Raw genomic sequence first — 27,092 nt, forward strand, 5'->3', positions numbered from 1 at the left:
TCCTGGCACCCAACCACCCTCATTCACAGCCCCACACACAGTGACTTTCTGCTTGTTCTGCTAGGGAACCTCCCTGCCTGCTGCAGCACTGATTGGCTCATCTAGGCTGTTTGTTGGCCTGGGAGCCAATCAAGGCAAACCTCCCCCCCTCTCCCTATCAGGGTCATATGAGAACCCTTCTTCCTCCCTAGTGATTTTTCCCACTGACCACTTTCACTAACCTGAAAAGGTTTGGGTTGGTCTGTCAGCCAAAAATTTGCAAAGTTTGTGACAAACCAGTTTGCTTATCTCTAATATATACAATAAATCTTTCAGATCCTGAATACTACAAAAAAAATGAAATATAATTAGTATTTTACCTCAGAAACTGCAGGTTATGTAATCCTGGAGCAAGTCTTTCTAATCCTTCATTGTCTAAGGAACATCCATATAGATTGAGGTCTTCTATATTTGTGCAGGTTTCCAGAATAAATGCTAACACTGTGCTGTCTAGAGCCGACATACGAACATCAGAAAAGTCAAGACATCTGAGTGATTGTAGTGATTCCCGCACCAGAGCCTTATTCCGGGATTCATACAGATAGAAAAATGTACTGAGAAGACATTGCTTGTTCTTCTTACTTTGCATTGGCCTCTTTTCTACTAGAATGAAGTTCTTTAGCCAAGTGATGACATCTATAGATGTCTGAGTTGCTTGTCTGTCCAGGTATCCAGTTAGCATTGACCTGGTGGAGCCGTCTGATAGACCACACAGGAAACGGAGGAACATCTCACCTCGTCCATCAGGATAGGATTTGGCATCTTTTAGTGATTTCTGTAACTTCTCAGGAGAATAATCCACATAATGCACCAAGGCAGAAAAGAATTCCTGAACTGTGAGATGTAAGAAGGAATAGGACACAGGTTCCTCCGATTCCATCAGAAAACTTGATAAGAACTTTAAAGTATTGCCCACATGGAAGCAGTCCAGATCTCGTTCATCAAAGATAAGCTTGTGATTCATGACTCCGTGTTCTGCCATCCATCCGATGGACTGCAGGATATTCTGAGCGTCACTTTTGTCTAGGCAGTGATTGGACAGGATGTTGGCGACAAATATTGCAAACAGCTGAGTGACAGTTTTGGGTAATGACACCGGTTGATCACTACTTGTTGGCTGGAAGCTCTTGGATAATACTGTACAGATGATCCAGCAGTAGGACGGGAGGTAACAGAACGTGTACAGGGTGTCATTCTGCTTCACATAATTAAAAGCCTTTTCCGCCAGTTCAGGGTCAGGGAAGAAATTTTTAAAGTACATCTGTCGTTCTTCAGGTAAAAATCCAGTGATTTCTACTATTCTCTGGAAAACTCTACAGTCAATTGATGCCAGTCTGGTTGGGCGACTGGTCATTAGGACAGAACAACCATCAAGAAGAGACTTTCTCACCAAACTAACTACAATCTGACCACAAGGTTCTGGCTGTTTAGGATTAGAGCACAACTGACGTGATGAGAAATCCATGTTATGAAGACTTTCATCTAAACCATCAAATATAAAGAGAAGTTTTTCTGGTTCCTGTAAGATGTTACTAAGCTGCTCCTCCAGATATGGGTACTGATGAAGGATCATGTCCTCCACACTAACTTTAGCCAGTCTGTTGAGTTCACGGAATTTGAAGAAAAAGACAAAGGAGAATCTTTGATAGAGATCCCCCTTCACCCAGTCATAGACAACCTTTTGCATCAGTGTGGTCTTCCCTACACCGGGCACTCCGCTCACCATTACCATACGTGGCACAAGTCTGGATCGGTGGCACCAGCAGAACAGTTTGTTGGGGGAAATGCGTAGTAATTCATTTTGTTTTCTCTTTAAGTATTCCTCATGTTTTACCCCGGTCTCTATGAGCTCGTTCTCAGAGCATTTTCTGAAGTGACCAGTGGAGACAATGATAAGGTTGACATAACGTGTACAGAATGAAAAACTCTCCTCTCTCTGGTCACATCTTGGAGGTTTGTTCTCTAGAAGTTTCTCAGTTCTTTCATATAAATGTTTCTTGTGAAGGATCTGGAATTCTATAGGAAATAGGAAAAGAAAAGGTGAAGATAAGAAAATGAAACAGAACTAAATATCTTGATGAAGAAATGGCAGCTATCTGTGCATTGCTGAATTTTCCAGCTCCTCTTGGCCACATTACTTTTCTAGACACACTGGAGTGGATTTACTAATAGTGTCTGAAAGTAAGACAGTGTAAACTAAGACCAGACCGCCTGACACTGCTCCAGATTTATCACACAGACTGACACTGGATGAAAAATCTGGATAATAAATTTACACAACATCAAGTCACCGTGAGTACTAGTACCACCATCACACACACACATTCTCACCTCCCACCCGGGCCACTGCTGCATGTTACTAACTAGAATACTAGGTGTGGTGGTCCTGTACGGTGTAATTTACATGAAATGCAGGCAGCATGTCGTAGAGCAGGAGAAGCTGAGCAGATTGGTGAATAGTTTATGGGAAAAGATCCAGTAAAACTTGTACTTTATTAGAAGCAGCCCTGTCAGCATGATCAACCCTACTAAACCAGACATAGTGCCTGGTAGGGTTGATCATACTGATGTAAATTATAGGTATTAATAATGCATAGATATCATTACTTTTATAAATATGCAAATTCTTGCATGTTGGAACACCGAGGGGTGTGCTGTAGCGTTATAAGCACCCTTGGTGTGCTGAACACTGCACCCTGACATTTCATTGATAGAGCCAGACACCTCATCTTTCCCTGTCTTCTGCACCTGAGTACTACCTCTAAATATCTGCGCCTGTACTACAGCTTTGCTGCTGCTTACCGAGCATTTCATAGCCATACCGCACAAGAGCTGATGACCTAATTTAACCCAGAAACAATCCTCCTCTGTCTCCAGGGACGCCTCTACTTCCGCGTTCAATTATGTCATCAGCACCTGCACTTGTAGCTGGACAGCTAAGACCTGTCCTAGGTTGCTAATATGCCTTATATGTGTATACAGCTAAACCTGCTAATAACCTTAATACAGTTCACATGTTTATATGTTAAAGACAAAAGCAGAGTTATTTACTGTGACTTTATGTTTGGATGTCATATAACAGTTATATTGTGTTCACAGAAGCAGAAAAAGATAATATGCCTTCAAGATTCATTATATAATGTAAGGTAAGCTCACACACAGCAGGAGTCTTAACCAATCACAGCCAGCCTCACACACAGCTTGTGTGGGAAATTCCCTAGCAGGAGCTGCTAGAATCATTATACACTCGGGGAGAGGAGCTGAAAAGACATTCGCATATTTTTATGGAAGCAAGAGGCCAAAATAGGTATTTAAAATAGATATACTATATAATCTTCCTATTGTTAGTATTGTAATTATAACTGTATACTGAACTAGTTATGTGTTTACTTACAGTTCCACCTTTGCATTGCAAATTACAAACTGCTATAGAAAGCAAATGTAAAAACACAAAATGCAATCGCACACTGCAACCAGCACTCTGCCTTGCCTTTATGCTGGATGTTGAATAAGGCATTGGTGTACATTTTGGCCAAAGCGTAATAAGCCACTCACCGCGTCAAGGTTGCTGCTATAGAAAGCAAACAATCCAATCCAAAATGCATACAAACAAACCAATAGAAAATTTCAGATATACCTCTCAGAGAGATCATAAAGTGCTTAAATACAAACCGGATTCCCAAAAAGTTGGGACACTAAACAAATTGTGAATAAAAGCTGAATGCAATGATGTGGAGATGGCAAATGTCAATATTTTATTTGTAATAGAACATAGATGACAGATCAAACGTTTAATCCGAGTAAATGTATCATTTTAAAGGAAAAATACGTTGATTCAAATTTTCACGGTGTCAACAAATCCCCAAAAAGTTGGGACAAGTAGCAATAAGAGGCTGGAAAAAGTAAATTTGAGCATAACGAAGAGCTGGAAGACCAATTAACACTAATTAGGTCAATTGGCAACATGATTGGGTATAAAAAGAGCTTCTCAGAGTGGCAGTGTCTCTCAGAAGCCAGGATGGGTAGAGGATCACCAATTCCCACAATGTTGCGCAGAAAGATAGTGGAGCAATATCAGAAAGGTGTTACCCAGCGAAAAATTGCAAAGACTTTGCATCTATCATCATCAACTGTGCATAACATCATCCGAAGATTCAGAGAATCTGGAACAATCTCTGTGCGTAAGGGTCAAGGCCGTAAAACCATACTAGATGCCCGTGATCTCCGGGCCCTTAAACGACACTGCACCACAAACAGGAATGCTACTGTAAAGGAAATCACAGAATGGGCTCAGGAATACTTCCAGAAACCATTGTCAGTGAACACAATCCACCGTGCCATCCGCCGTTGCCAGCTGAAACTATACAGTGCAAAGAAGAAGCAATTTCTAAGCAAGATCCACAAGCTCAGGCATTTTCACTGGGCCAGGGATCATTTAAAATGGAGTGTGGCAAAATGGAAGACTGTTCTGTGGTCAGACGAGTCACGATTCAAAGTTCTTTTTGGAAATCTGGGACGCCATGTCATCCGGACCAAAGAGGACAAGGACAACCCAAGTTGTTATCAACGCTCAGTTCAGAAGCCTGCATCTCTGATGATATGGGGTTGCATGAGCGCGTGTGGCATGGGCAGCTTGCATGTCTGGAAAGGCACCATTAATGCAGAAAAATATATTCAGGTTCTAGAACAACATATGCTCCCATCCAGACGTCATCTCTTTCAGGGTAGACCATGCATTTTTCAGCAAGATAATGCCAGACCACATTCTGCATCAATCACAACATCATGGCTGCGTAAGAGAAGGATCCGGGTACTGAAATGGCCAGTCTGCAGTCCAGATCTTTCACCTATAGAGAACATTTGGCGCATCATAAAGAGGAAGGTGCAACAAAGAAGGCCCAAGACGATTATACAGTTAGAGGCCTGTATTTGACAAGAATGGGAGAGCATTCCTATTTCTAAACTTGAGAAACTGGTCTCCTCGGTCCCCAGACGTCTGTTGAGTGTTGTAAGAAGAAGGGGAGATGCCACACAGTGGTGAAAATGGCCTTGTCCCAACTTTTTGGGGATTTGTTGACACCATGAAATTCTGATTCAACATATTTTTCCCTTAAAATGGTACATTTTCTCAGTTTAAACTTTTGTTCCGTGATTTATGTTCTATTCTGAATAAAATATTAGAAGTTGGCACCTCCACATCATTGCATTCAGTTTTTATTCACGATTTGTATAGTGTCCCAACTTTTTGGGAATCCGGTTTGTACCTTAAAGTGAGAGTACAGATACTGAAGAGAGAAATATGTCCACCATTTTATGTTGAATAACAAGATTGAACAGTTAAACCACCATCTTGTGCATGCTGCCATGTTGTGAATCTTTCTGCTGCGGAGGCGACAGTGTTATATATGAAGAAAAGTTGAAGGTAATAAAGAAGTTATTTCAAGCATTTGGTGTGCTCTTTAAACCTACTGCATCCATAAAACAGCTCTAGAGGAATTACAGAGTAATAGACAGTCTGGTTAGACTAAAAAGTCAGAGATTTTAAAATTATTCTAATGCCACAGCGCAAAAGGCACTTCACAGTGCTGCGCCTGCCACAGCACTGGTCAGCAAGCAGCAGCAGAGCTATAGCATAAGTGCAGACTTTTGGAGAGTTAATCATGCTGACAGGGTCGCTTTAAAATGTTGTGTTTTTTCATAAGTTTATGACATTTATATCTAAATATCCTAATTACAGTGGATTTGATTAGACCTATAAGACACCATATTGTTATATGTTATGTATTTTAAAGATGGCCAAGAGGGGTTCATGGAAAGGACACTGTTCATAAGGTTTCTTCTCATGGATGTACCAGTCTGAGAAGAAGCATTCTTGTCTCCTTATAGATTTATTACTAAGATAAGGATATTTTCCAGACGCAGCTGGTGCTCATTACCTCTACAGTTTGGTATCTATTAATGAAGCAGAAAATCTGTAATATCTATATACACTTATAATCAACCTTAGTTTTTGTATAAGAAAATCAATAGGACCTATGTATTGTTTATATTGTTACATATTAAGGACGTTTATGTATCTGATATAGTTCTCAATAGGAAGAGCATACACTCCTAGAGTATGATGAAAACAGTTTAAGTATAAACATTGTTAATGTGTCTCTGTCTAGGGAAAGATGTGTTATTTTAACTAACCATCAATTACCCATTGGAGTAAAAGAGGAGGCACAGATGTCTGTGAGAGAACAAAGTCTAGAATGATACTAATAGCTTAGGTAATAGTGTCACCTAGGGGTAAATGAGTAACATTACACAAACAGCAGAAATGCATTTTGGGTAATACAATGACATCACCGTCATTATCATATGTACACGCCTAGTCGAAAATGATTGGAAAACTCCAAGCTAGGAAGGTGTATCTAACTGATATGTTTTGGATACTAGACCACATACTAGAGTGAGGAGGAAAACAAGGGGAACAAGGAAGAAGAACGAAAAATAAAGGGACAAAAGAAAGGAAGCACACCCCGGATAAAATCCCAATGACCAGAACGTACTTTAGAGCTGACTTCCCTTAGACTCTGCATATCATCTGTATTCTCGGGTAAAATATAACTTTATTATGCGTAGTATTGATATAAATTAATTAGCCTGATATTTAGAAAACTACCCGCTGTAGGGCGGATGTATAGTACATCATTATTATTACTATTCAGCAAAGATGCATATTACTGAATAAAAGATCTAATATTGATTTCAGAGGAAACTCTGACTGGAATAATTGTATTCCATAGTCAATACCAGGCTTGATAATTTATAAGTCGTGTGGCAATACTACCCGATTATGCAAGGTTTGTCATAGTTTGTGCAGAGCAAGGGTTCATATCTATCATTAACATTATTGAGTTATTTTAAATCTCATAATTGTGGTCGAGTCGGTTGTATTACATTCTTCTGTTTGAGAGTAGAGATGTCGCGAACATAAAATTTTCTACAAATGTTTGCGAACGGGCGAACCGCAATTGACTTCTATAGGCAGGCGAATTTTAAAACCCACAGGGACTCTTTCTGGCCACAATAGTGATGGAAAAGTTGTTTCAAGGGGACTAACACCTGGACTGTGGCATGCCGGAGGGGGATCCATGGCAAAACTCCCATGGAAAATTACATGGTTGACGCAGAGTTGGATTTTAATCCATAAAGGGCATAAATCACCTAACAATCCCAATTTTTTGGGAACAACGTGGTTTAAAACATCCAGTGTGTGTATACGATCAGGTATGATGTTGTATCGATCAGGTAGTGTAAGGGTTACGCCCGCTTCACAGACATTGACAGACCAAACTCCCCTTTTAATGCACCGCAAAATTCCCATTTGCACAAGGTTGGATACCAAGCTAGCCATGTCCTGTTGATGTCATTGAAGGTTTCTTCCTCGACCCAGCCACGTACAACACCAAGGGTCCCGGAATAGTGAATTGAATTGATTTTTCAATGGGGAGATGGTTAAAAAACGCTGGCTCCCTCCCCTTTGTTTGAATCCACGGTCACTGCGTCTGTGCTGTGCAATTTACTGTCCCACCCGATATGAGTGCTATTTTCTATAGTTCTCTCTTCTCATCAATTTAATCCCTGTTACGTCCCCAATCTGGGGTCCATTTATTAAATGGATTTTTCGAACGGGGAGATGGTTAAAAAAACGCTGGCTCCCTCCCCTTTGTTTGAATCCACGCCACGGTCACTGCGTCGTGCAATTTACTGTCCCACCCGATATGAGTGGTATTTTCTATAGTTCTCTCTTCTCATCAGTTTAATCCCTGTTACGTCCCCTATCTGGGGTCCATTTATTAAATTGATTTTTTGAACGGAGAGATGGTTAAAAAAACGCTGTCTCCCTCCCCTTAGTTTGAATCCACGCCATGGTCACTGCGTCTGCGCCGTGCAATTTACTGTCACACCCGATATGAGTGCTATTTTCTGTAGTACTACTCTCATCAGTTTAATCCCTGTTACGTGACATCCCCAATCTGGGGTCCATTTATTAAATAGATTTTTCGAACGGGGAGATGGTTAAAAAAAACGCTGGCACCCTCCCCTTTGTTTGAATCCACGCCATGGTCACTGCGTCGTGCAATTTACTGTCACACCGATATGAGTGCTATTTTCTGTAGTACTATTCTCATCAGTTTAATCCCTGTTACGTCCCATATCAGGGTGGGAATGCCTTTTGTGAAAAAAAATTTAGGCCGGGTACCTTCGACTGCCTTCACAGTGACAGACCAAACTCTGATACACCAAACTGAATTGATTTTAGGAACCGGGAGATGGAAAAAGCAGCTTGGTCGGTCCTCTTACTCCCAAGTTGGGGCACTGCGCGTGCACGGAGCAATGTGCTGTGACACCCTATATGAGTGGTGTCTTAACTATTCCTATCAGTTTAATCCCTGTTACGTCCCCTATCCGGGGACGTGTGTCGAATTGATTAACCATTGTCGAATTAACGAACCATTATGACATCCTGGAATAATTTAGTTCTGAGCTTTGTACTTGCTTTGTATTGGAATTGATGGGGATTTTTTAAATTGTCTGCATTATTTCTAATAAACTATTAAGAGACTTTATTATGATTTTTTTATTTTACGTATTAAAAACCCACCCATACAACTTAAAAAAATTTAAGTTTTTTCTATGAAAAAACATCCAGCCGATCACTTTTGGTCTGATCATAATGAAGCAACGGCCTTATCTGGGGTGTGGCAACATTGCCAACACACTCATAGAGGTGATGATCGCTTCATTGTGATACGCAAGCCCCTTCACCACAACAAGGTAACGATCACGAAAGGGGAATTGACACTTGTATGTGCCTTTTTTTTTGTTTTGTTTTTGCAGCCACAGTGCAGCACCAGAGGCCAGAAAAATTAGGCATGTACACATGCCTGAAAAACATTGTTGCAGCCGCTGTTGCAGCAGCGGCCGGAAAAATTGATGTTTTCAAGGCAGAAAGGTGACTAAAACATTGCGGCTTGAACCCTAGTTGGTGACGGAGAATTCACGAAAGTCATCCGGTATGCAGACATTAAATACAGCAGCGTGGGGACCATTTTGAGGCCAAGGCATGTCATCAGGCCTTTTGTTAGTTAAACATATCCCCTACTGTCAGTCCCTTCGGGATCCTTGCCTCATTCATCTTAATGAAGGTGAGGTAATCAACACTTTTTTGACCGAGGCGACTTCTTTTATCAGTGACAATGCCCCCTTGCTGGTCTTTTCTGACAGGACACTTAAAGCGGGGCAGGCCAGAAGTTCTATCGCAAACTGGGATAGCTCAGGCCACAGGTCAAGCCTGCACACCCAGTAGTCAAGGGGTTCATTGCTCCTCAGAGTGTCGTTCTCTAAGGCTGGATCCCGAAGGGCTGTGGCGATGTGTAGGACTGAAAAAGCTCTGCATGTCGTCTATCAACAACACATCTGTAAAGCGTCCTGTCCTTGCCGCCGTGGTCGTGGTAGGAGGAGGATTACTTTCACCTCTTCCCCAGTTAGATTCCCGTTGTGCTGTGACATCCCCCTTATAAGCTGTGTAAAGCATATTTTTTAGTTTGATTTTGAATTGCTGCATCCTTTCTGACTTCCGGTAATTTGGTAACATTTCCGCCACTTTCTGCTTATACCGGGGGTCTAGTAGCGTGGCCACCCAGTACAGGTCGTTCTCCTTCATCCTTTTTATACGAGGGTCCCTCAACAGACATGACAGCATGAAAGACCCCATTTGCACAAGGTTGGATGCCGAGCTACTCATTTCCCGTTCCTTCTCCTCACTGATGTCATTGACGGTCTGTTCTTCCCCCCAGCCACGTACAACACCACGGGTCCCAGATAGGTGACAACAACGAGCACCCTGGGATGCCTGCTGTGGTTGGTCTTCCTCCCCCTCAAAGCCACATTCCTCCTCTGACTCCTCTTCCTCATACTCCTCTTGCAGTGTTGCCGCAGGTCCGGCAAGCGATTATGACAAGGCTGTTTATGGTGGTGATGGTGACCACAACTCTTCCTCTTCCTCTTCACGCTCATCTACAGCCTGATCCAGCACTCTTCGCAGGGCATGCTCCAGGAAGAAAACAAATGTGATGAGGTCGCTGATGGTGCCTTCGGTGCGACTGACTAGGTTTGTCACCTCCTCAAAAGGACGCATGAGCCTACAGGCATTGCGCATGAGCGTCCAGTAACGTGGCAAAAAAATTCCCAGCTCCGCAGAGGCTGTCCTAGCACCCCGGTCATACAAATACTCGTTGATGGCTTTTTCTTGTTGGAGCAGGCGGTCGAACATTAGGAGTGTTGAATTCCAACGTGTCGGGCTGTCGCAAATCAAGCGCCTCACTTGCATGTTGTTTTGGCGCTGAATGTCTGCAAAGTGCGCCATGGCCGTGTAGGAATGCCTGAAATGGCCACACACCTTCCTGGCCTGCTTGAGGACGTCCTGTAAGCCTGGGTACTTAGACACAAAGCATTGTACGATGAGATTCAACACATGTGCCATGCACGGCACATGTGACAACTTGCCCAAATTCAATGCCGCCAACAAATTGCTTCCATTGTCACACACCACTTTGCCGATCTCCAGTTGGTGTGGGGTCAGCCACTGATCCACCTGTGCGTTCAGAGCGGACAGGAGTGCTGGTCCGGTGTGGCTCTCTGCTTTCAGGCAAGTCAACCCCAAGACAGCGTGACACTGTCGTATCCGGGATGTGGAATAGCCCCTGGGGAGCTGGGGGGATTCAGTTGATGTGCAGCCAGACGCTGCAGCAGAAGAGGACTCAGCCGAGGAGGTTATGGAAGAGGATGGAGTATGAGGAGTATAGGAGGTGGCAGTAGGCCTGCCTGCAAGTCGTGGCGGTGTCACCAACTCCGCTGCAGAGCCACGCATTCCATGCTTGGTAGCTGTCAGCAGGTTGACCCCATGCGCAGTGTAGGTGATATACCTGCCCTGACCGTGCTTTGCAGACCAGGTATCAGTGGTCAGATGGACCCTTGCCCCAACACTATATGCCAGAGATGCCATGACTTCCTTTTCAATCACTGAGTAGAGGTTTGGGATTGCCTTATTAGAAAAAAAAAATTGTCCGGGTACCTTCCACTGTGGTGTCCCAATAGCGACAAAAGGCCTCAGACTCCACCAGCTGGTATGGTAAAAGCTTGCGGGCTAAGAGTTCCGTCAAGCCAGCTGTCAGACGCCGGGCAAGGGGGTGACTCTGTGACATTGGCTTCTTACGCTCAAACATTTCCTTTACAGACACCTGACTGTGGGCAGATAAGATGGAACTGCTGAAGGGGAGAGGCGGAGTGGCGGGTGGTTGAGAGGGGGCAAGGAGGACAGCAGTGGTTGACGTGGCTGAAGATGCTGGACCAGGAGGAGGATGGTGGCTTTGAGCTTGTGTGCTGCTTCTACTCGTCATCATGTGTTGATCCCATAGGCGTTTGTGATGTGCGATCATGTGCCTTCGCAAAGCAGTTGTACCTAGGTGGGTGTTGGATTCCCACGACTCAGTTTCTTTTGGCACAGGTTGCAAATGGCATCGCTGTTGTCAGAGGCAGACACACAAAAAAAATGCCACACTGCTGAGCTTTGCAATGACGGCATTCTGGTGGTGGCAACAGCATGCGTTGATTGGCGTGCTGTCTGGCTGACCCCGGGTGCCGATACATGCTGTCTGACTGTGCCACTAGCTCCTTGCGACGACCTCCCCCTGCTTCCAACTCGTCTCCTCCTTCTCTCTGTCTCCCTTTCTGAACTTTCCCCCTCTTCTTCTTCTCTTCGAGCAGGCACCCACGTGGCATCCACGGACACATCGTCATCATCAACCACTTCACTTGTATCTGACACCTCAGCAAAGGAAGCAGCAGCGGGTACAACATCATCATTACACTGTATGTCCATGTGTGTAATGCTGCCTGACTGAGACATATCCCTGTTATCTACATCCCCTGGCAATAATGGTTGTGCATCACTAATTTCATCCAACTGATGTGTAAATAACTCCTCTGAGGGATCAAGTGAAGCGGCTGTGGTGGTAGTGGTGGTGGTGGCGGCGGGGGGGAGAGTGGTAACTTGAGAGCAGGTGACCAAAGCTGAGCTGGAGGAGGATGGTGCGTCAAGGTTCTTAGCGGAAGCTGTTGAAGATTGGGTGTCCTGTGTAAGCCAGTCAACTATTTTCTCAGATTTTTTGGGGTTCAGGGTACGTGGCCTCTGAACACTGGGCATTATTCCAGGGCCAGTGGAAATCACAGCACCATGAACACGACGGCCCCTGCGGCGTGGCCTGCCTCTGCCTGTCATTTTTTATTAGATAAGTGTTACTATGCGTGCAAGGTACTGTGCCACCCTATATAAGTGGTGGGCAGTGGGCACAGTACAGTCTGTGTGGGCCTGACACACACGGGCTTGCAAATGTGATTATATCACAGAAAAATTGTCAATAGAATTTTTTTATCTGCAAGGTATTTGAGTGAATGACACCCTGTAATGGTATGAGTGCAGGCCTAGCCACTAGCCAGTGGGCACAATACAGTATGTGTTGGCCTGACGCACACGGGCTTGCAAATGTGATTATATAACAGAAAATTTTTCAATATAATATTTTTTTTCTGCACGGTATTTGAGTGAATGACACCCTTTAACGGTATGAGTGCAGGCCTAGCCAGTGGGCACAATACAGTATGTGTTGGCCTGATGCACACACGGGCTTGCAAATGTGATTATATGACAGAAAAATGTTCAATATAATTTTTTTTTCTGCAAGGTATTTGAGTGAATGACACCCTGTAACGGTATGAGTGCAGGCCTAGCCACTAGCAGTATACAGTATGTGTGGGCCTGACACACGGGCTTGCAAATGTGATTATGTCACAGAAAAATATAAAATATAATTTTTTTTTATCTGCAAGGTATTTTCTGTCACACCCTGTATGAATGGTGTGCACTGTGCACACAGTGCTGTCTATGACTGAGCCTGCAGCCACTCACACACGGGCAGCCAGGCAACTGCAATATATATATATATATATATATATATATAAAATGAAAAAAATTGGACTGCACTCCAGACGGTTCCTTTAGTAAAACAGGCGGTGTTTTATTCACACATGTGGTAGCAGCATAGGAGCGACGTTTTGGCTCAACATGAGCCTTTCTCAAGCTCAAGGCTCAATATATAAAAATAAAGCACACTGATGTACCAGCCCTGAAAAGGGCTTTTTGGGGTGCTGTCAGGACGCTGTCCTTACAGCAGATGAGTCTATGGACACAGAACACTGCCCTAGTGTCATGGAACCATGAACCAGACGTACAACAAGGGATAAGTGGAAATAAGAAGGCTTTATTGAAATCAAGCTGTAAGCAAAAGTCCAAACGGATGGCTAAACCGAAGCAGGGTCTTGCGTAGCCAGAGGTCAGGAACCAGAAGGGTAGTCAGACGAAGCCTGGATCAGGAACCAGCAGGGTAGTCAGACGAAGCCAGGATCAGGAACCAGCGGGGTAGTCAGACGAGGCCAGGATCAGGAACCAGAAGCAGCAGCAGTCTTAGAAGCATGTGAACACAGGAGGACCAAGCAAGGAACTGAAGCCACAGACCTCCTATAATATGAGCTAGGCATCCAGCTCCTCCCAGTGGGAAGGAGAAGCCGCAGGGTGGGAGGCTACAAGAAACCCAGAAACCAAGATGGCCGCCAGCACATGTCAACCGAAGGAGGACGGCAAGAAGGTAAGACCATGACAGTACCTCCCCCTCAAGGGCCCCTCCTCCGCGGAGTAAGGAACGGTTTCTGAGGGAAGCGTGCGTGGAAGGCTCGGAGCAAAGCAGGAGCATAGACATCTGCGGAGGGAACCCAGGAACGCTCCTCTGGACCATAACCACGCCAATGGACCAAAAACTGCAACCGACCGCGGACCAGGCGTGAGTCCAGGATATTGCTCACCTCATACTCCTCACGATTGCCCACTTGGACCGGACGAGGCCGAGGAACCGAGGAAGTGAAACGATTACACACCAATGGCTTCAACAGGGAGACATGAAACACGTTGGAGATCCGCATGCCAGGAGGAAGCGCAAGGGCATAGGCTACCGGGTTTACCCTGCGAAGCACTCGGAAGGGACCAACAAAGCGAGGCGCCAGCTTGGGAGTGGGCACTCGAAGGTTGAGGTTGCGGGTGGACAACCATACACGGTCTCCGACCTGGTAGGAAGGAGCGGGCGCTCGTCTGCGATCAGCCTGGAGTCTCTGGCGCTGCGCAGAGACCTCAAGGGACCTCTGGATCTGTACCCAAGAAGCACGTAGGACGGAAAGGTGATCCTCCACAGCCGGAATATCCTGGGGAGAGAATACCTCCGGTAACACGGCAGGTTGGAACCCATAATTGGCCATGAAGGGAGACGTCCCAGAGGAAGAGTTCACCGCCGTGTTCCTGGCAAACTCAGCCCAAGGCAGGAGGTCAACCCAATTGTCTTGGTGATCGGAGACATAGCAACGAAGGAATTGCTCCAAGGCCTGATTGGATCGTTCTGCGGCCCCATTGGACTGAGGGTGGTAGGCCGAGGAGAAAGAGAGATGAATCCCCAACTGGGAGCAAAAGGCGCGCCAGAACCTGGACACAAACTGACTCCCCCGATCCGACACAATCTCCTTGGGCAAACCGTGCAACCGGAAGACCTCCCTGGCGAAAATCGTGGCCAACTCTTGTGCAGAGGGTAACTTCTTGAGAGGAACACAGTGGCACATTTTGGAAAACCGATCCACAATCATGAGAATGACCGTATGGCCTCGGGATGCAGGGAGGTCCACAATGAAATCCATCCCCAGGTGTGACCATGGGCGCTCCCCGGTGGCTATGGGTTGCAAAAGGCCCAACGGAAGGTGCCGAGGGGACTTACTCTGGGCACAAACGGAGCATGCCGCTACATATGCGGCGATGTCGGAACGTAGAGAAGGCCACCAGAACAGACGTGAAACAGCCCAGGACAGCTGATTCTTTCCAGGATGCCCCGTGGCCTTGGAGTTATGGTAGGTTCGCAACAACCGAGTGCGCAACTCCTCAGGCACAAAACATCTGCCGTTGGGTCTCCCAGAGGGAGCACCAGATTGAGCCGCCAAAATCTGCTCACCCAGGGGAGAGGTCAGGCTGGTGCGAATGGCGGCCAGGATCTGATTCGGAGGTATGACCGAAGTCGGAATCGACTCCTCCCCGGACAGCTCGGAGTACTGCCGTGATAAGGCATCCGCTCTGATGTTCTTGGAACCGGGTAGGTAGGAGACCACGTAATTAAAACGTGACAAGAACAGAGCCCATCTGGCCTGACGTGGTGTCAATCTCTTGGCCTCAGAAAGGTAGGTCAGATTCTTGTGGTCCGTCAGGATGAGAACCGGAACTGCCGAACCCTCGAGCAAGTGCCTCCATTCTTTAAGGGCCTGCACGATGGCCAATAACTCCCTGTCACCAATCTGATAGTTGCACTCCGCGGAAGACAGTTTCCGGGAGTAAAACCCACAAGGAAGCAGAGGACCCTCTGGTGTTCTACGCTGAGACGGAAGGGCGCCTACTCCCGTCTCAGACGCGTCCACCTCGAGGACAAAGGGCAACCCAGGGTTGGGATGCGACAGAATCGGATCCGACACAAAGGCGGACTTTAGAGCCTCAAAAGCTCGGATGGCCTCGAGCGGCCAGACCTGGAAATTACTGCCCTTCCTGGTCAGATCCGTGAGAGGCTTGGCTAGCATAGAAAAGTCCCTGATGAACTTCCGATAATAATTGGCGAAGCCCAAAAAGCGCTGCAGGGCACGGAGACCACTGGGCTGGGGCCACTGTAAGACAGCCGAAACCTTCTCAGGATCCATGGAGAACCCCTCAGCGGAAATGATGTAACCTAAGAAGGTTACCTGGGATCGGTGAAATTCGCATTTCTCAAGCTTACCGAACAGCCTGTTCTCTCGTAACCGTTGCAACACTCGTCTGACATCCATAATGTGGGCCTCCATGGATTCAGAATATACCAAGATGTCATCCAAATAGACCACCACACACTGCTGCAACAGGTCACGGAAAACATCGTTGATGAATTCCTGGAAGACTGCGGGCGCATTGCACAACCCAAAGGGCATAACCAAGGATTCATAATGACCGGTCCTGGTGTTAAACGCGGTCTTCCACTCATCGCCCGCCTTGATCCTTACCAGGTTATATGCCGCCCTCAGGTCGAGTTTGGTAAAGACCGTGGCCCCTTTGAGGCGATCGAACAGCTCGGAAATCAAGGGTATCGGGTAAGCGTTCTTGATCGTGATGCGATTGAGACCCCTGTAATCGATGCAAGGCCTCAACTCACCGCCCTTCTTTTTCACAAAGAAAAATCCAGCCCCTGCCGGGGACGAGGATTTGCGAATGTGTCCGCGTGAAAGCGCCTCCCTCACGTACTCCTCCATGGCCTCATTCTCCGCTACCGACAGTGGATAGACTTTGCCACGAGGAGGAACGGCACCAGATTGTAACTCTATGGCACAATCGTATGGGCGGTGCGGAGGTAGGGCAACCGCGCGCACCTTATCGAATACATCCCGGTACTCTTCGTATTCAGGAGGCAACAGAGAGTCCGAGGAAGTACACAGCAACTTGACAGGACCATGGATGCAACTAGCCCCACACTGCGGTGACCACGAGAGGATCTCGGCCGATCTCCAATCGAAAGTCGGATTATGCTTCTGGAGCCAGGGGTACCCCAAGACCACCGAGTAGTGTGGAGACGAAATCACCTGGAGACAGACCGACTCTCTGTGAACGGCACCAATGGCTATCCCCACTGGAAGGGTCTCATGAGTCACGTGTGGCGGCAGAAGGGGTCTGCCGTCTATCGCCTCAAGAGCCAGTGGGGAACCTCGAGGCTGCAGAGGAATGGAATTGGCGGCAGCGAACACACTATCAATGAACAAACCACCAGCACCAGAGTCCACCAACGCCTGGGTCGTCACCGAGCCCCCGACCCAGGAGAGGACAACAGTGATCAGTGGTTTGTCAACACGGGAAACCGGGGACGAGGAGACTCCACCCAAGATCTGCCCCCGACAGGATCTCAGGTGCGAGCGTTTCCCTGGACGGTTCGGGCATGCCAACCGAAAATGCCCACCGAGACCACAGTACATGCATCGGCCCTCGCGTCTCCGGAGTACCCTCTCCCCCTCGGACAGGCGAGCAAACCCCAGCTGCATGGGTTCACCCCCAGACAAGTCATCCCCAGGAGGCGTGGGAGGAGAGGGAGGCACGGGTGGGACAGCAAACGTAGGCGCCAATCTGTTAGAAGACCTCCGCAGGCTCTCCTTAAAGGAAGGTCTCTCCCTGAGTCTGGTGTCAATCAAAATCAGGAAAGAAATAAGAGACTCGAGCTCCACTGGTAGGTCCTTAGCTGCAACCTCATCCTTCAAGGCATCCGAGAGACCATGAGAGAAAGCAGCGACCAGAGCCTCATTATTCCAGCCCACCTCTGCTGCCAGGGTACGAAACTCAATGGCGTATTCAGCTACGGATCGTGAACCCTGTCTGATGGACATAAGGAGCTTCGCAGCAGAGGCAGCACGAGCCGGCACATCGAATACCTTCCGAAGAGAAGCAACAAAACCGGAAAACTTGGCAACCACCGGATTGTTGTTCTCCCATAAAGGGCTGGCCCAGGCCAAGGCCTTGTCCGAGAGCAGCGAGATCAAGAAGCCCACCTTTGATCTCTCAGTAGGAAAGGCATGTGGCAGCAACTCGAAATAAATGCCCACCTGGTTAAGGAAACCTCGGCACTGAGTTGGCTCTCCCCCAAAGCGCTGTGGAAGGGGGGCAGAACCGGTCATACCCCGAGACACCGCAGGCGCAGCAACAGGTGTCAGGGTAGACTCTGGCGCAACAACCGGAGCGGCAGTAGGAGCGGGCCCAGGAGCGACAACCGACCCAACGGCAACGGAAGCGAAATGAGCCGTGCGTTCAAGCAGGGTTTGCAACGCCACAGCGAACCGACCCAACAGGTGATCCTGCTGATCAAGTCTGGCAACCAGCGTAGGTAGCGAGGATGGCCCTGTACCGTCAGAATTCATGGCTTGGTCCTAATGTCATGGAACCATGAACCAGACGTACAACAAGGGATAAGTGGAAATAAGAAGGCTTTATTGAAATCAAGCTGTAAGCAAAAGTCCAAACGGATGGCTAAACCGAAGCAGGGTCTTGCGTAGCCAGAGGTCAGGAACCAGAAGGGTAGTCAGACGAAGCCTGGATCAGGAACCAGCAGGGTAGTCAGACGAAGCCAGGATCAGGAACCAGCGGGGTAGTCAGACGAGGCCAGGATCAGGAACCAGAAGCAGCAGCAGTCTTAGAAGCATGTGAACACAGGAGGACCAAGCAAGGAACTGAAGCCACAGACCTCCTATAAATATGAGCTAGGCATCCAGCTCCTCCCAGTGGGAAGGAGAAGCCGCAAGGTGGGAGGCTACAAGAAACCCAGAAACCAAGATGGCCGCCAGCACATGTCAACCGAAGGAGGACGGCAAGAAGGTAAGACCATGACACCTAGCTAACGCTTTCCCTATTGAATCAGCAGCAGCTGCACTCTCCCTCCTCTCACTGTGAATGCAGTTTCCGAATGAATCTAAAATGGATGCTGTCCAGGAGGTGGGAGGGTCTGTTGCTGATTGGCTGGAATGTGTCTGCTGACTGTGAGGTACAGGGTCAAAGTTTACTCAATGATGATGTATAGGGGGAGGACCGAACATCGCATATGTTCTCCCGCAGCGGCGAACGCGAACAAGCTATGTTCGCCGGGAACTATTCGCCGGCGAATAGTTCGGGACATCACTATTTGAGAGGTAGTGTGTATATGTTGGTATTTGTGGTAGTGCCATCTAGTGGCGAAATTTGGGTACTGCATATCACTGTGTGTTATTGCATATTATTGAATCTTATATTCATTAAGCTTTGTTTGTATTTTAAGTTATTGAATTATAAATCATCGATATTTTTGCATAGACCGTTGTACCATGTTTTACTGATTGCACTATCTATTTAAATAACCGATCAAACTCTTTTTGAGGTGTTTTATATGTCCACCTCGAGGATAAATTCCATTTGAATTTTTTTCTTTTGATCCATTTTTTTTAATTTAAAGCATTTGGTTTATATCCCCGACAAAAATCATGCTCATTCTGGGCTAAGTCAAGGAAGAGGTCCTATCAGTGACTGACAACCTTTCCTCTATGAGGAGGAGGTCCTATCAGTCACTGACACCTTACCTCTATGAGGAGGAGGTCCTATCAGGGACTGAGAGCCTTCCCTCTATGAGCAGGAGGTCCTATCAGGGACTGAGAGCCTTTCCTCTATGAGGAGGAGGTTATACAAGAAAACATTGTCACAGAAAACTATATATGAATCTGCTCAGCTCCTCCTGCTCTATAACAACTCCCTGCAGTCCAAACACCATGTTCTATATGACAGGTGTAATGTAATGTAGACTATGAGAAGTTTTATTATAAAAGGGCTATATAAATCTCACTTACCTTTGAGTTGTGGGGACAGTTGGTGTCCATGTTCATCCAGCAGGATTTGCTCCACCAGAGTGTCACCTAATAAGAAATGATATAGACGTCATCAGTGCTGGATGTACAGGAAATATCACATTATACAGGGACCACATGAGGTCTAATGGTCCTAAATGTACAGCTGTGAAATAGTGTCCATGTCCCCCACACTGTGCTAGTCACTGTGTATGATCACATTGTGGTAGCCATTGTATGTCCTGGCATTGTGATGGATACTGTATGAAGGGGCACTATGGTCGTTACTATGAGGGTGCTGTAGTATTATTATTATAGCGCCATTCATTCCATAGGGCTGCAGATATGATAAGGGGTATACATACATAATAGAAAACATTTGCAATAACCAACGAGTTACAGACTGGTACAGAAGAAGAGAGAACCCTGCCAGTGAGGGCTTACCATCTATAACAGGGGTTCACAACCTATGGCCCGGGGGTCACTTGCGGCCCTTGATACCATTTTGTGCGGCCCCCAACCATGTGGTAACAGACATGTATGTCCATGTTTTGTGGCTGCTTACATGTATCTTTCATGTATTCTCCCGATGTATGGGAGTACTAGAAGTGTAACTAGACATTATTGATATATACTGCATGTTCAATGTGCCATAAATATAGTATTTCAGTTGGTAATACCCCTTTAAATTTTATTTTCGGCCTTTGGAATTGGTTCAGGCTGACAATGTGGCCCCCAACCAGAAAAGGTTGTGCACCCCTGATCTACAAGGTATGGGAGAAGGACACAGTAGGCGAGCGTAAAGTTGGTCATAGCGGTATAGTGGCAGAGGGGTAGGTTGTAGGCTTGTCTGAAGAGGTGGGTTTTCAGGTTTCTTTTGTAAGATTCCACTGGAGGTGAGAGTCTGATATGTTGGGGTAGAAAGTTCCAGAGTATAGGGGGTGCACGGGAGAAATCTTGGCGGCGATTGTGGGAAGAGGTGATAAGAGGAGAGAAGGAGGTATTGTGAGGATCGGAGATTACACGTGGGGATGTATCGGGAAAGTAGCTCAGAGATGTATGGAGGGGACAGGTTGTGAGTGGCCTATTGTCTACTTGTTAGCATTTTAAACTATTCACATGGCAGTGGGGGGGCAGAAAGGAATGGCAAATCCATGGGACTCCATGAGCTGCCCCTGGCTGAAGGTGTAGATTGAGAAGAGCAGGGGTCCTAAGACAGAGCCTTGAGGGACACCAACAGAGTGGGGACGAGATGAAGAGGTGGTGTGCAAGTGGGAGACACTAAATGTCCAGTGTGGCGAAACCAACCTCGCCACTGGGTGGTGGAGAGGCCTGGTTGCCAGCCTCTTGCCCCAGGATTATGGGCCTTCTCATCAGCCAGGCTTCCTTTGTTCACAAAGGACTTTTACTAATGTTTGAACCCCTGGGCTAATTCGTGCCATTTTGGGATATGTTAAATGTCTATGTGTACTGTAAAGGGTGGGACATTGTATATTTGAGTGGTGATGTTTGTCCTATTGTCTCCACGTGTGTATTGGTGATTTCCCTTTGTCCTGAGAGATAATTAAATTACGCCTCAGTTGTCTCCAGTACAGAAGACATTGTGTATTCTCCTGCCTGTGATACAATTTCATCAACCCATTGTGTGGGGTAATTGTATCACAGGCAGAGGGGAGGATTTTGTGTAGGAGTGTCTGGGTGTATTGTACGTGTTTATTGGTTGTTTTTTTACAAAACCCTGTGGGTGGTAACCTTGTTGGAAAATGTGTATGTCAATGCTTGTGTGTTCAATAAAGAGTTCCTGTTTTACCCTTTATCATGTTGAGGCTGGTGTTTGGGTAACTGATCGACACTGGGGATTGCTATACGCTGAAGATTTGCTATACTCCCCTGGCTATACTATTAGCTCTTGTAAGAGCTGTTCCTGCTCTCTGGATTTAGGAGAGGTTCACCCACTGGAGCCAGGAGCCTTGTCGTAGGTCCAGGGTGGGTAGGAGACGGTGAGACCTCAACCAAGCTTCGGTGGTTCGTGGGGTCTGCAGTGCTTACGGTGTCAAGTGGAGTTCTTGGAGTCCTCGGGAAGAGCTAGGAGCATCTATCTACGGAGGTACCCGGTCGGGGTACCAGGAGATCCGTTACATCCAGTATGTGAGGTATGATGTGATCCAGGAGAGGGCCAGGTCTGTGATGCCAAGAGATGAAAGAGTTTGTAAGAGAAGGGAGTTGTCAACGGCAGGGGTGGATTGGCAATGTAGTGTACCGGGAAACTTCCCGGTGGGCTGGTGGAGCCCAGCTATTATTTTAAATGCTTGCAGCCAGTGCCAATACACATTCCGCCGGAATCTTGGTCAGCCACATTCTGCTGGCTGACCAAGATCCCGGCTGCTGCGCTTCTCAATCCTAACTGTCTGACACTACTGGGGCTATAAGTGTGTGTGGAGTTGAGTGGTAGTTAAAGCCGCGTGGTGTGCACAGTGTCAGGGATTTACTGAGTGACTCAGTCACTGCCTGCCAGCCCTGCTGCGCTACACTGACTGGACTAACTATGGGTGGGGCTCGGCCCCTCGGGTGTGAGATCTCTCACGTCGCTGCCGCTCTACCCCTCGGCTGCCCGAGTGAGTTTGACATTTCCAATTGAGAAGTTTCACACAAATGAGATTATAGAGCTGGCTGGCGTGCGCAACGTGGGCTGAACTATTCAGACATCGCACTCGCCGTCCCTGGTGATGTGACCCTGTGCATGCTGCCGGCATGCTGCTGTGAAATGTGATCTGGACAGTAGGGTGGAAAGGCTTTCCTCTGTAATGGTGGAGAAGCAGGTTCGGGGGGGGGGGGGATGAGTAGTTGTGTAGAGGGGCTGTGGGGACTGTAGGCTGAAGCTTTCTCTGATGTCAATCTTTTCTCTAAAGTCTATGGCATAGTCCTCAGCTGAGATGAGGGGTGAGGGTGGAGGCACTGGGGAACGGAGAAGAGAGTTACAAGGGTTAAAAAGTTGTTTAGGGTTGTGAGACAGAGAAGATATGATGTGAAGTAGGTCTGTTTTGCAGCAGTGAGTGCGGACTTGAAGTTGAGAAGGGATTGTTTGGATGTGATAAAGTATATAGGGGCATTGTGGTGGTCACTATGAGGACACTGTGATGGTCACTGTATGTGGCGGCCATTACATGAGGGGCCCTGAAGCCTCATCGGCAATTGCTGCTATCATTTATATATGTTTGTCATGTTCACATTGAGTAACTTTTGGGCAATTTTTTATATCACCGGTGGCTCGTTTTGGCATCAAACCCTAAGCCAGACCCAAATCAATTCAGGCCACAGGCAAGACCTAAACTTCAAACCCCAGACTAGACTCCAAAATTGGTTCAGATCCCTAATAAATCCAGAGGGAGACCTTTATTACTATGGACAATGTAAGTCATGAAGACCTCTATTTCATGGGTGACACGTCTCATACACAATGTTACCTCTATGACGGAGTTCCTCCAGTACAGCGTCTAGGCCGGGAGATCCATGATGTCGCTGTAATGCATACAGACTGACCCACAGTACTATCACAGCTTCTCTTCCTCTGAGAGATATATCCTGTAGTAAAGTCCGCGCCAATCTTCTCCTATCATTTTCTAGACTGCTGTATTTCTAGAACCCAAGAAAGATAAGACATAAAAGGGCTTTATACACGGATACATAATACAAAGGGTTAACACACGGCAGATATTACATGCCTTGTCCAGAGAAAGAGAAATCTATGGAATAGTTGTGGAGAAAATCCTTCCTGAATCCACAGATAACAATCAGAATTTTCCCAGGATGTAGTGACCCCTACTATACATGTTCGGAGGAGGGGATAAATCCTCCACAATACTCGATTATACACACTAATGGTGTCATCTAAGCAGCCCCTCTGGTCTTCACCCTTTAACCCCACCAGGAAGCTACTGTATCGTCCTGCATGGGGGCATTACCACTCTTTTACCCCTCCACTATCGTTAATGGTTCACCCTGTATCATCTTGTGTATGTATCCTTATGTCCTGCATAATGTGTAAATGTATTGATAGTTTTGTACTAGTTGTCATGCAATGTGCCTAGTTCACCAGCAGATGGCGGCACGTCTGGTAGATCTGTGTTAGATAGAATGGAACCCCTCTTCCATTTCAGCCCTCTCTCTGGACAGGGAGGAGTTCAATGTTAATGAAGGTCAGAGTAGCTTACCCACTGCAAAGGGAAGCAGCAGCCTTAAGCCTCACAAACCAGGAAGAAGTTCTCTGCTCAAAGATAGAGAAAGATAAAGACAAAGACATAGAAAGATATAGATCCAGAGAAAGATAGAGTCAGACTACAGAAAGCTTAGTACAGCCTACATCAGAAAGTTTAAGTTTTTATGTAAATGATAGTTTATAGTTTTGTTCGTGACGCCAACTGCAGCATGCGCAGGGTACTAACACAGGGCCCTTTAAGGATGTTGTAACTCAAGTACCAGGTTAGGAATGCCAGAGTGGTGTAATGTCTCTGTATAGTAGTAGTAATGGTGTCAACGGTGTCTCCTACCTGGGTACGGCTGGACTCCTGGATCCTGGCTCACTTACACTAAAATGAGTGTGGTGCTAGTAGGAGTAATTGAGGAATTTGCAGCAATAATTGAGATCCAGACTTGGAATAAAGTTCAAACTTGTCTTTACTAGATGTAGCTTTCATCCAAGTGAGATACAGCATTAGTCTGAAGTCCCAGCAAGTATTGGCAATGTGTGGCAGGAATTTGGCTTATGCTCTATCATGTGCCTGGAGCTTTTGCAGGAAAGGGACGTCTGCTTAGTAGCTCTGTAATGTGGCAGGAATTTATCTTCTGCACTGACTATCTTCTGTTTTCTTGGAGACTGACTAGCTGAGGAGGAATTTGGCTTCTTCTGGTCTCTGGACGGTACTCACAGTTAACTAGGGTATGCTTCTTCCTGGAATACTGGAGGTGGCTGCTTGCTTCTACCAGCTGAGGCTGATGATAAATTGTGTCAGCCAAGACAAGATCCTGGCTTGGATCCCTAGATCTGGGAGCTCCTACACGCACAGCCCTCCCCAAGCCGGGATGGCTGGCACACTAACTCTAACTTCCTCCTCTCCCCCATAAGGCAGGACATGGGCATGCCCACTTCTGCTCATAGAGAGTGGGCTGAACTGGAATGTACTAGTCCAGCTCAGAAATACTAAACTGAACTAAGTCCCTGCTAAACACATTGCTACCACCTGCTGGTGAACATGAAAATTACAGCAATTTATAATTACAAGGTTTTGAATGCACATATGTGAGAATATTATGTGAAATTACACAAGATGACAAGGTAAATACACTTAACAGGTCTTAGCGGGGTAAGAGAGTTTAATAACATAACTCAGGGATGTTACACAGACTGAGTGTGTTTGCCAGCCAGAAGTTAAGCCAAAATCTACTGATAACCAAGATAAAGTTGTAAGATTGTTCTATAATACAAGTTTATGCAAGGAAAGCCGTTAACTACTTCAATACCAGTCTGGACTCACTTTATTCTACCAATCCCTCAACTGTTCATCCTATTTGCACTTCTTTGGATTACAACACCAGGATATCCAGATAGGAGCACCGTGATATGTGCAGCAATCACACCTAAAGGGACATTCTAGGCTACCCTTACACCACTCTGGCATTCCTACACCTGGGGTCCACTATTGCCATCTAGGGGGACTACGTCCCTCGTTGCTGAAATGCTATTGGCGTCACGAAAAACTCACTTTAAAGGGACCCCTGGCACCACTACGTCCATTGCACTAGCTCCTGGAGTAGTCTCTGTTCAAGTGATTGCCGACACACAGGGGTCAAGAGATGCTCAGGCAGAGCACTGAGCGATCAGGCAAGACTGTAGTCGGGGAAGGCTAAGGTCAGGGCAGGCAGAGTTCATGTAATCTATTAAACAGTACGAGGTCAGGACAGGCAGCTCAGGGTCAGTATAGAGATCAGGTGGTCAGGTCAGGCAGTGAAGGGTCAAATATGGAAAAACAGGCAATAGTCAGTACACAGGTAAATAGACATTGGGCCAGATATATCATGACTCTGACAGCTCACTCCACTTTAACAAATGGCTAAACTCAGTTTTAGCCAAGTCAGATTTATGATTGGCCCTTTAAGACTGTAATAAATGTGGTTTGTCGGTAGCAGTTTATCCGTCAGTAAGCAGCTTTACAAAAGTCGCACATCTTCACGAAAAAGTTGCACGTTTTATGAAAAAGTTGCATGTTCTATTAAAAAGTCTCATAAGATAAGCATGGTCCTCACTGGAGTGAACTTTTTAAATAGTCCCAATAGTAAATCTGTCTAGAGATTCATTTACATAAGAAAACACGCCCACTTTCAGAAAACTGGCGAGCATAGTGCAGAGCAGAAAAAAGTCGCAAATTTGTGCGCAGTTTTAGCTTTTGGGACTTTTTGGGAACTTTTTCACTCCATTATTCTGACCTGATCTAATGATAAATCTGGCCCATTGTGTCTTTGCAGGAATCTAGTCACTAGAAACCATTGTTCAGAGGCTCTCTCCTGTGGGAAGGCTCCTTAAATACCCTAGGGAGGTCTGCCATTAGTTGGAGTAGATGATATGCGTTCATGGTGCATGTGCCCCTTCAGGTATGGAGAAGCATGGCCATAGAAATTTAGGCTACAGCCTGGATGGAGTAAAGAGAAGAACTACTCCAGAAGTTGGAGTCCTCAGAGCAGGAGGAGAGAAATGTGTGTGAGTCCAGACCTCTGGCATCCAGGAGCTAGAAGGCAGGTGACCACAGCGATAGCCATGCTCACCAGATTGAGCGGAGCGGTGGCAGACATCAACCACCACCATAAAAATGACAAACTGTGCCTGTAACACGTATATCACTTAGGGCATTTATATATAACACCGGCGGCTCATGTCCTCTCACCTCAGTATCAGGGAGATTTCGGGAATGTAGCTCACTCAGAAGTGGTAGAAAACTCATGTTCTCCACAATGTGGAGCAGATCATCCTGGAAATATTCATACGTCATCCTCAGGAAGTGATCTTCATACTGACGGAGCTGCTGGTAGAACTGCTGGGTCTCATCATCTAGGAAACGGAGGGGACACAAGAATGAAGTCGTCTAGAACATGGAGGAGACTGATGGCAGTTTATGTGGAATATTCCTGTCCTGGGTCCTTACAGGTTTCCACTAATGAGAAATCCACGACCCCCTGTAATTCACCAGCACAATCGCTGCAGGACACATTCACAGGAGACATCTTTACATTGATTTCAGTATTTCTATACATGTAGATACATAGCAGATGTCACTCACTGGTGAGAAGCGAGGGGAACGCTCCCCTTATTCAAGAGAGAACCAGTCTCAATAATACACTGCCCTCAGAGGGAGTCGGTCAGCAGTTCTGTCAATACTAAATTGGGCTCCCGGCATCTGGTTTGGTGGGTACACCTCTGCTATCATTTGTACCTCTGCCTCATG

General features: G+C 46.5%; 1 protein-coding gene across 1 annotated transcript; it reads right to left on the reverse strand.

Annotated features, from left to right (window-relative positions):
- Nucleotides 1-355: 355 nt before the first annotated feature.
- LOC122921293 (NACHT, LRR and PYD domains-containing protein 12-like) lies at nt 356-26,871 on the reverse strand. The gene is made up of 5 exons (XM_044271272.1): nt 26,793-26,871; nt 26,535-26,698; nt 23,064-23,235; nt 19,603-19,668; nt 356-2,055 (listed from the first exon to the last, which is right to left on the reverse strand). The coding sequence occupies exons 1-5, from the start codon at nt 26,869-26,871 to the stop codon at nt 356-358; spliced, it is 2,181 nt and encodes a 726-aa protein (XP_044127207.1).
- Nucleotides 26,872-27,092: the final 221 nt, after the last annotated feature.

This window comes from Bufo gargarizans, chromosome 11 (genome assembly GCF_014858855.1).
Source record: "Bufo gargarizans isolate SCDJY-AF-19 chromosome 11, ASM1485885v1, whole genome shotgun sequence".
Taxonomy (NCBI): domain Eukaryota; kingdom Metazoa; phylum Chordata; class Amphibia; order Anura; family Bufonidae; genus Bufo; species Bufo gargarizans.

What these genes read in the sequence shown, in the direction of transcription:
- LOC122921293 (XM_044271272.1), bottom strand. Translation starts at nt 26,871, where the DNA reads ATGTCTCCTGTGAATGTGTCCTGCAGCGATTGTGCTGGTGAATTACAG. An exon ending in GAAATCTCCCTGATACTGAG is followed by an intron (nt 23,236 to 26,534) that starts GTGAGAGGACAT and finishes CTTGGGTTCTAG; the next exon opens with AAATACAGCAGTCTAGAAAA. An exon ending in ACTGTCCCCACAACTCAAAG is followed by an intron (nt 2,056 to 19,602) that starts GTAAGTGAGATT and finishes TATTTCCTATAG; the next exon opens with AATTCCAGATCCTTCACAAG.